Source organism: Dendrobates tinctorius, unplaced genomic scaffold (assembly GCF_039654945.1).
Source record: "Dendrobates tinctorius isolate UK_male_01 unplaced genomic scaffold, ASM3965494v1 ptg000107l, whole genome shotgun sequence".
Classification (NCBI taxonomy): domain Eukaryota; kingdom Metazoa; phylum Chordata; class Amphibia; order Anura; family Dendrobatidae; genus Dendrobates; species Dendrobates tinctorius.
In genome coordinates, this window is record NW_027361775.1 from 29,123,633 (window position 1) to 29,133,332 (window position 9,700).

The window sequence follows — 9,700 nt, forward strand, 5'->3', positions numbered from 1 at the left end:
CTGCAGAAACGTAAGTGTGAAACAGGCCTAAGTGAGAACAAAGATGAGTAACGCATTTCGAAAGTTCTGTTTACCCATAGAAACATATTAGACTTTATAATTATATGTTTTATAGCACCCTTTTTTCCAGAGCTATTTACATGCAAAAAGACAAGATCTACAGTGAATAATATTCAATTAAAATTATATAATAATGTCCAGAAAGTAAAACACCCCATGGCTAGGTAAGTGACAAGCATGTACAATGGAGAAGACCCTTCCAGCAAGAGCTTGCAGTCTGCAGGAGGGTTGGGCAACTAATTTTCCCAAAGAGCCACTTGACACATTGGGATTATTGCAGAGGCTGGAACCAATAGCCTGAAACTATTAGTCGTACTCGAGACTTCAAGGCTTCAATCAAATATGTATAGCAGGTAGAAATGCAAATGTTGGGTGTATCCAGCATCAGGTCAACAGGAAATGATTGAACAATGAAATGATTATAATTCCATGAATAAGAACTGAACTGTTTGAAGTGTGTGAGGTTCATCACTATTATTTTTTCTTCACTCTATTTTTCTTGGATGTTTTTAATCTCGAATTGTAATATGGAATAGTTTCCTGTGGACGAGATGCTGGATACACAAAACATTTGCATTACTTCACATACTATAAGTATACCCAAAGTTTGGGGTGTGTCTCCAAACCTTCTGTGACATCATTGCCGCATAACAGCTGTCACATTACAACCCCTTCTGAATCCATATGTTTTCACATGATCCCTGCAGTTTTCACATAATTCCAGCTCCTCTCCTACAGATGTAATTGACATCCAGAGGAAGTAAGGGGACAGATAGAGGACTGACTTCCTCCTGATGTCTGATTTGCCCGAAGAAAGGGAGAGTGAAACTAACGCTGACTGACCACAAGAATCATGTGAAAATGTCACACAGTCCCCGGGAGAGCAATTGTCAACATCGCTTTAACTGCACCAACACCAGGGGTGAGTATAAGTCTTACTAGATGGAGGCCCGATGCTATCACATCAGGAGGGCGGTAATGTCACGATGGGGGCAGGCTTTGCAGCGTTGAGAATTTCTCCCCCTCATGTGCTCACCCACCTATCCACTCTCTCTTTCCCCATGTGCTGACTTCTCCCATCTGTGCTCTCTTCTTTGACCTGTCTACCCCATGTGGTATCCCCCTTGTCTGCTGTCTCTCTCCTTCCTGTGCTGTGTTCTCCCCTCATGTGCTGTCCCATTTGAGCTGTCTCCCCCTGTGCTCTGTCTCTCTCTACTCCATCTGCTGTCTTCTCTTCTTATGTCATCTCTTCTTTGACCTATGTACCCCATGCACTCTCCCCTAAAAATTCTCTGTGTCTGAACATACCACAGCTCCTGGGCAGGGGAGGAAGCAGAAGACAATACTGACATTACAGCAGGAGATCGCAGAAGATACATTTTGTGAGGTAAAATGTTGTTTAAAAATAGTCAGTGAAATATTTTACCTGACAAAATGAATCCTCTGTGATCCCCTGCTGTAATGTCAGTATTGGATTTTGCTTCATCCCCTGCCAAGGAGATGTGGTATGCTCCATACACGGTCAGACACAGGCAATTTTTAAAGTGAACTTTTGCTCGTGGGAAAACCCCTTTAATGTGACCGGCTTCCTCTGCCTGTAGACACATTGCACATCTGCCACCGGGATCAGCCGAATTATTCACTGCACCTGCGCAAAATTCACGCAGGCGCAGTAAATCAGACCGCCGCCATCTTTGTGCAGGCAGATAGTAGCTGTCACATTAAAACTGCGCATACGCTCCTTCTGTACAAAGATGGCGGCGGTGAGGGAATCATGCGGCTGATCCCGGCGGCGTGTTCACGACGGTGTTCCACCAGTGGTACCGCGCAAGAGGCTGCGTACGGTGTATACAGAGTGTGTGTGTGTGTGTGGTGTGTACGGCGTATACAGTGTGTGTGGTGCGTACGGCATATACAGTGTGTGTTTGTGTGTGTGGTGGGTATGGCATAAACAGTGTGTGGGTGTGTGTGTGTGGTGGGTATGGCATATACAGTGTGTGTGTTTGTGTGTGTGGTGCGTATGGCGTATACAGTGTGTGTGTGTGTGTGTGTGTGTGTGTGTGTGTGTGTGTGTGGTGCAAGAGGCTGGTACCACCATCAGTTTCCATAATGAGACACCCATCACTTGCGTGTCCTAATATGGCGGTCGGTGAACTTCTACCGCTTGGAATTCTGGGATCCGGACACATCTGGACGGAACAGGATGCGAAGACATTCCAGGGTAAGTATATATTAAGATTATTTTACTGGTGGAATTGAGAAGCTGTTGTTCGAGTAGTAGACAGCCCTTTAAGGCTACTTTCACACATCAGTTTTTGTGCATCAGGCGCGATGCGGCGCTGTGCCGCATTGCCGGATCCGGCATAACATGTGAAAAAACTGATGCACCGGTTCCGTTTTTTTGCCGGATCCAGTCAACGGATTATGCCGGATCCGGCAAAAAAACGGAACCGGTGCATCAGTTTTTCCATCCGTTTTGTCCGTTTTTTTGCCGGATCCGGCATAATCCGTTGACCGGATCCGGCAAAAAACCGGAACCGGTGCATCAGTTTTTTCACATGTTATGCCGGATCCATTGGCTACTGGCATTTACAGAAAATCCTATATATACCTTGGTATACACCCTGTTGAGAGGTTGTTGTTTGGAGCAAGATGGAAGCCATTATTGGGAACATCGCTCAGGCTTACATTGATTTCACTTTTGAGACCAATTCTTTGGCAGCAATTGTCATGGCGAAGGAGCGACAAAGGCAGCGTATCATGCGTCTGCGCCGACGTCGTTTCTGGATTCACCCTATAACTGCACAGAGGCTGACACTGGGAGTGTTTGCAACGTTATATCTGTCGTTGCGAGGAAATCCAGAGAAGTTTTTTCATTATACAAGGATGATTTTTTGCTGGCCAGGGTTGGAGAACTGATCCGGAGACGTGACACCTACTGCCGCTTCTCCATCTCACCACCGGAGCGTTTGATGGTCACTCTCCGGTAAGCAATTGTTATTCTTTGTCCTTCAAAGCAGACTTCAGTATACTGGAAATGTGTCTCCTCCTGTTGTTGCAGTTATTTTGCATTAATTATTTTTTTAACTTTTCCCACAGATTCCTTGCAACAGGTGAATCGCTTTCGTCGCTACAGTACCAGTATAGGATTGGGATTTCAACATTATCAGGTATCATCAAGTACACATGCCGCGCATTGTGGGACAGTCTACATGAAGAGTTTATCCCACAGCCCACAACAGAGAGGTGGCTCGAAATAGCTGACCAATTTTACAGCATCTGTCAGTTTCCGAATTCCCTGGGTGCAGTTGATGGCAAGCACATCAGGATCACTAAACCAGCAGGATCGGGATCTGAGTTTTTTAATTATAAAAAATATTTCTCAATAGTCCTGATGGCGATTGCAGATGCCAAGTACAAATTCATTGCGGTGGATATTGGGGCCTATGGACGCTCCAATGACTCACAAGTTTTTAAAATTTCAGCAATGGGACGTAATTTGTACGGAAACACATTCCAATTCCCACCTCCAAGACCGCTTCCTCAAACTTCTGGGCCACCACTGCCATTTGTCTGCGTAGGTGATGAAGCGTTTCAGCTGTCAGAACACCTGCTGAAGTCGTACGCAAGCAGAGACTTGACACCAACAAAAAGAGTGTTCAACTATCGCCTGACACGAGCACGGCGGATGGTGGAGTGTTCATTTGGAATTCTTACCGCTAAATGGAGAGTACTGTTGACCGCAATTAACTTGAAAACAGAAAATGTGGATGAGGTGGTAAAAGCATGTGTTGTGCTAAACAATTTGGTTATTAGTAAGGAACAGATTGCCATCGAAGACAATGATGTTGAAACCACATTGCATGATTATCGCAGTGCTAATGTGCGAAGTACTCTAGCAGTGTCCAGAATGAGGGACACATTTGCCGAGTACTTTATGTCACCTGAAGGTAGAGTTGAATGGCAGGATGACATGGTTTGAGATGTTAAAACCAATTTTTTACCTTGTTGTACCAAACCATTTCTGTGGTTTAAGTTACTTTACCTTGTTAGCTTCAATTTTGGTAAAGTATTAGTACCTTTGTATCAGTATTCTATATTGTTTTACTACCTATTTTTTGTACCAAAATATTCCCATTTTTTAAATTCCTGACAAAGCTCTTTTAAAATTGAACAAAAATTATCATTTAGTAAAAAACTTTCTACTAAATCATGTAGTGTGGTGTGTAGAAAATAATATAGGGGCTATAAAGCGGTATCCAAGGACCTTCCACAGTACGGCCCACCAGCAGGCCTCCCCCCACCGCCACACACGTACGTTACTCATACATGTTCTTGTACACACACTCCCATACATTCACATACTCACACACACCTACTCTCACACAATCACTCACACTCATTGAGTTTTATACATCGACATGTTATATTAACAGTAAAAGAAACAAAAACATTTGATAAAAATAAAAAAAAATTTTCAGTCTATCAGCTTTAGCTGGAATTTTTTCTTTTATATTTTTGTAATAAAACTTTTTTATTGGTAACAACAAAACACATTAAAGATTGGTGTAATGTGTAGCGGAAATAGTATTGGAGGGGCTCTCAGTTTGGACCACTTCAACAGGGGTGTTGTGGGAGGATGTAGTTTGTGAGGGGTCAGATAGCAAAGGACAAGGTATAGGAATGGAGAAAGAAGGTGAAGGGGTGGATAAAGCTGATGAAGGGGTGGAGAAAACAATAGACGGGGGGGAAACTAAACTGTGGGTGAAGGACGCTTGAATTTGGGATGTGGAAGGAGACTGGATGTATTGGGAAGGGAGTGTAGGTTGGGAAGGGAGTGTAGGTTGGGAAGGGAGTGGAGGCACGGATGCAGTTGGGAACTGGTACGGGGAAGCAGACTGGAAAGGGGCAGGAGGTTGGTACTGGGGAAAATGGTATGGTACAGGAGGGGTAGGAAGGACCGGGCCTGGAGCAACTACTGGGCCGGTTGGAGGGGCTGCTGATGTCACCTGTGCTAAGGCCACCTGGCAGGCTTGCATTACATGCAGCTGCTGTTCAGGAGTTAGGTTGTCCAGCCGCTCAATCACAGCTTTGAAAAAAGAATGATGCGGCACTTTATTTGCATCTAGATGCATCCTTTCAACACGCGTGCCTAAATCAAGCACCTCTCTAGTAACAAGATTGAACCCAGCAGACATTTGCTGGGTCATGACTTTCATAGCGTTTTGAAAGGATGCATGTAGATTCATAAACTCTGCAGCAAACTGCCTTTCCTGACCCCGCTGACGCAGCCGCCCAGAACTCAAAGGTGTTCTATAGAGGGCAGCTGTGTCAGAGGGGTGAGGTAAAGGAAAGCCTACCTCGTCAACAGCAGCTTCATGTAATGAAGCCTGCACAGATGCTCCAGCAGAGGTGGATGGGGCTGAGGGATCACACACAAGGGAAGGCAGGGAGGGTGCAGAGGGGTTGGGTATGTTGTGGTCCATGGTGTCGGCCTCCTGGGGGATCGCTCCAGAAGGGTTCAATGCAGGCTCCCGCGTGCTGCTGAAGGTGCTGTTGAAAAAAGTAGAAAAAAATAGACATTAATATCATGATATTCATTAGCCCTGGCTGCAAAAAAAAAAGATTACACATTTGACCATTTTTTATTTAGTCACTTCTGGTAGGAATGTTTACCTTCTTGTCACCATAGTTGATCTCAGGAATGACAGGGCCTCAGAATACTTATAGCGGCTCCTGCGTCCTCTTGATCCGCTGGGAGCCTGCATCTCTTTGTTGAACTCCTTCTTGAAGCGATCCCACATTGACCGCCACCGCAACTGAACTCTTTCCCCTGAAAATTGAAAACACAAAATGATTAGGATCAAGCACAATACATCCGGAAACATTACTGAAATGTGAATACTTACGCTGTTCTTTCTGTGCCCGAGAATGGAGTTCCTCCCAGTTAGATACCACAGCATGGCACACTTCCTCCCAGAGTCGTCTAGTAACACTAGCATCTGCATGGAAGCGGTCCGCCATATTCCAGAGCGGCTCACGATCTCTCACCATATCAATCAAGAGGTCCACATCAATAGCCACATCCTCACTGTCGGAATCGTGAGCACGCTGTGAAGCCTGTTTAAAGACAAAAAAGGTAAACATAACAATCACAGCATTATGTACAAACCTTATAAAAGTCCTAAAAAAAAAATCCTTACTCTATAGCGACCGCCCCAGCGTGGTTGCCGACGACTCTGGGAGGCACTTTGAGGAACTCTCGGACGAGCCACAGATTCAGAAGCCTATAATGAAAAAAAAAGAAGAAAAGGAAAATTAAATGCTGTTATGTGAATCTTGTTTTTAGGTCCAGTGATGTGTAAGAACATGTTTTAGTGCAATTAATGCAAAGATACTTACATGCGGGGAGCCCACTCCAGGCATTTCTCCGCTACGCCCGTCTCCTTCTGAGAGACCCTCTGGTTCAGCTTCCTATTAACCAAGAATGCATATATTGGGTTATGTGTACCAAGAATGTTCTGGCAATAAAAAAAAAAATACCTCATTTCGCTGGCGATGTGAGGGAGGGCTCCCAGAAGAAGACATGTCTGGCTGAAATTCTGTAATGAAAACAATTGTTACCTACAACACTAACCATATTCAAAGCTTTCAGGCCTGTATACTTACAATATGTGTTGCAAATTAGGATTTTGCAGTAGTGTCCTGGGCAAGTTCCTGCATGAAAAAAGCACGATGTAGTTTAGATTTGTGCTGTGTGCAACATTTATTTTTACAATCAAACAAAACAACAAAAATAGTAAAAAATAAGATTTTTTGAATTCCACTCTCACCACCCTATAAAATGCAGCTTGGACAACAAACCATCGCAAAATTACTATGTATATACTCGTGTATAAGCCGCACCGGCCCAAAAATTGGGAACACATAAGCCCAGTGTGTAATCCATACACTATGGCCCCATATGCTGTTCCATAGAATATGCCCCCATATGCCAAAAAAAAAAAAAAAGCCTATTGTGGGTCCATCGCCCCTGTCTGCCACTTCTTGTGTCAGTGACTGTTCATCCAGCAGAGGGGGACACGCACTTCTCACATCAACGCACCCACTGAGGATGCAGCAGAGACCGCAGTGAGCAGCAATGGACCCAGGAAAGGTGGATATCACTATGCTTGCAACGCACAGATTCAGGAATGGTAACGTTACCACTGAAGACAGGAAGGGAGACAGTGGAGAAGCAAGCAAGGCTACAGATATGACAGCAGGATGATCTGTGACACCCTTGCTCCCCCTCTGACCCACAGGGAGATGACCCGTGTATAAGCCAAGAGGGGGACTTTTAGCACCAAAAATGGGCGTAACATCTTGGCGTATACACGAGTATATACAGTACCTCCCCCTACAGTATTTACACATAAATTCACCCACCCACCCACACAAACTACTTCACACTGTCCTTCATAATTAGAATCCCTCCCCACACTGATGACCACACCTGAAACTTTTTAAAAACAATAGTACAATGTATGAACAACATACATGTGTGTGTGTATATACATATACATGCTGGGCAGGCAGCAGCAGGTACAGCATGGGACTCCAGCGTGGTGGCTAGCAGTGACAGCAGTGATGGGGGTTCTGCGGCAGGGGTTCAAGTGGCGTTTGTGGGGGTCATGGTGGTGACAAGTTTAGCTGGGAAGGCGGCAAGACAGTCGCTTGCTGTGACGGGCATGGGTGCGCAGGCATCAGCAGTCACACAGACAAAACGAAATCCTATGCTTGCAAGAAAATTTTTATACTCAAACTCCTGCTCGCTGGAGGTCCAATAGTGGATGGCTGTCAAAAATCCAGTTGGTTGCTGGATGTCTGGCTGGCTGGTGTATATGTGGCAGAATCCAGTGGCTGTGTGTGTCTCCAGTAGCTCTTTCTCCTCTGCATTAAGGTTGATGAATGCCCTCTCTCTACCTTTCCTATAGGGTGGGTGGAGATTGGCAGGTGTTTTTCCCCAAATTTGATACTTTTTGGAGCATGCTCAGTGCAAAAACCGGATCCGGCGCCGGAATTAGGCAAAAACCGGATGCCGCCGGATCCGGCGGCCATAGACTACCATTTTTAAAAAAACGTATGTCGCCGGATCGCCATTGCTGGAGCAAAAATCATCTAAATGCCAAACCCCTGTCCATCTGCTATTGATGGCTTATCCTGTTGGTCATCAAATACCTTTGCCCGGACAACCCCTTTAAGAAGAAATAGTTATTACAGTACATGTGCCTTTTGATTTTTTTGTTTTCCATCTGGTGGAATCCAGAATAAAACAATATATCATTGTCCTACTGCAATTAGCATAATTACATAGTACATAAATACCGACATTGTCTCAGCACTGTCACAGGATATAATAAAGCTTTCCTCCTAGTGGTGCAGAAGGCAGAATAAACTTCTGCATTTATCGTGTGGACAGTATTATTTATACTAGTCAAGAAATGTTCTTGGTTTTTTTTAACTTCTTTAGTTTTGCTGATCATCTTTTCGGTTTGAGTTGCAAAGGCAGGATTTTCATTGCCAGCTTATCGTTCAGTCCTCAAAAGACTCATAAAATCTGCAGTGTTTTCATGACAATCCTCGCCTGTAAATAATATGGAAAGTTTTCACTTTCCTTGAAATTTGCTGCTCTTTTCATTTTTATTAGCCAGCACTGTGTACAACAATTAAATCAGATTAATTTCATTTTTTTCTGGATACTTCTTTCCTCGGGGAGACGTTGAATGTATGTCATAAGTCTTCATTACATTTCCATTAGAAATTCTGTGCGTGTTTAATAATCTTAGGTTGCTCACATTTGAAGTCACCAATGAAGAACCTGGGAATTTCCACTCTGCTTCTGTGGGTCATTAGCTTGTTTAATTAAATTTAAAGCTGATGATTTATCTATAGAAGCTTCATGGTCTACCACAAGAAAAAAGTCTACTTATTTTCCCTACTGACTATGGTTCCACAAAGATCAATGGTATTTCTCAATGAAATGTATGTTGCTCTTCCGGTGAGCAGAACGAAAAAAAAGCAACACATGGTCACAATACTAATGTGCTGCTGGATGCAGCAAGCATATTTGCATTTGTGTATTTTAGACAAAATGTCAACTAAAACTCAAGTAGTATTATTATTCATCTTTGCAAGATGCCAGGCCCTCGAGTGCTGGCGACAGAAATTGAGAAGTTTGTCTTTGTTGGTGCACTCAGGCTTGGACTGGCCCACAGGAGAGTCCTCTGATGGGCTCCTGGGCAATAGTGGGCCACCATCCTCTTATATGAGCAGCAATACTTGGCACTATATTCCTGAATCACTATGTACAGACAAAGGCAGCATCTTATTCATTTACCAATCTGCCCAGCTCATTGTTATATACATTTGTGATTGAGGATAATGTCACATTAAATGTAATTGGAAAGTGGGGCCCTGGAGTCGGTAACTGGTGGCCCCTTGGCACCCCAGTCTGACACTGGGTGTGCTGATATAGTACCTTATCTAATAGTATGGGCTTTATCTATAGGCTGTAAGCGGACATGATGCACTACACATATCTGTGTTACTAACACCTCATACAAGCTTTATCTGTTAGCATCTTTAATACCTAGAAACC

General features: G+C 44.0%; 1 protein-coding gene and 1 long non-coding RNA gene across 2 annotated transcripts; both read right to left on the reverse strand.

The window, feature by feature from the left end:
• Nucleotides 1-4,616: 4,616 nt before the first annotated feature.
• LOC141100681 (uncharacterized) lies at nucleotides 4,617-6,236 on the reverse strand. Its single transcript, XM_073589319.1, has 2 exons — nucleotides 5,737-6,236; nucleotides 4,617-5,613 (listed from the first exon to the last, which is right to left on the reverse strand). Exons 1-2 carry the CDS (start codon nucleotides 6,066-6,068, stop codon nucleotides 4,617-4,619), a joined length of 1,329 nt encoding a protein of 442 aa, XP_073445420.1. The 5' UTR covers nucleotides 6,069-6,236.
• A 29-nt stretch (nucleotides 6,237-6,265) lies between these two features.
• Nucleotides 6,266-7,059, reverse strand: LOC141100682 (uncharacterized). Its single transcript, XR_012234741.1, has 3 exons — nucleotides 6,604-7,059; nucleotides 6,463-6,534; nucleotides 6,266-6,347 (listed from the first exon to the last, which is right to left on the reverse strand). It is a non-coding gene; the product is annotated as an uncharacterized lncRNA (long non-coding RNA).
• Nucleotides 7,060-9,700: the final 2,641 nt, after the last annotated feature.

What these genes read in the sequence shown, in the direction of transcription:
- LOC141100681 (XM_073589319.1), bottom strand. Translation starts at nt 6,068, where the DNA reads ATGCAGATGCTAGTGTTACTAGACGACTCTGGGAGGAAGTGTGCCATG. An exon ending in TCAACTATGGTGACAAGAAG is followed by an intron (nt 5,614 to 5,736) that starts GTAAACATTCCT and finishes TTTTTTCAACAG; the next exon opens with CACCTTCAGCAGCACGCGGG.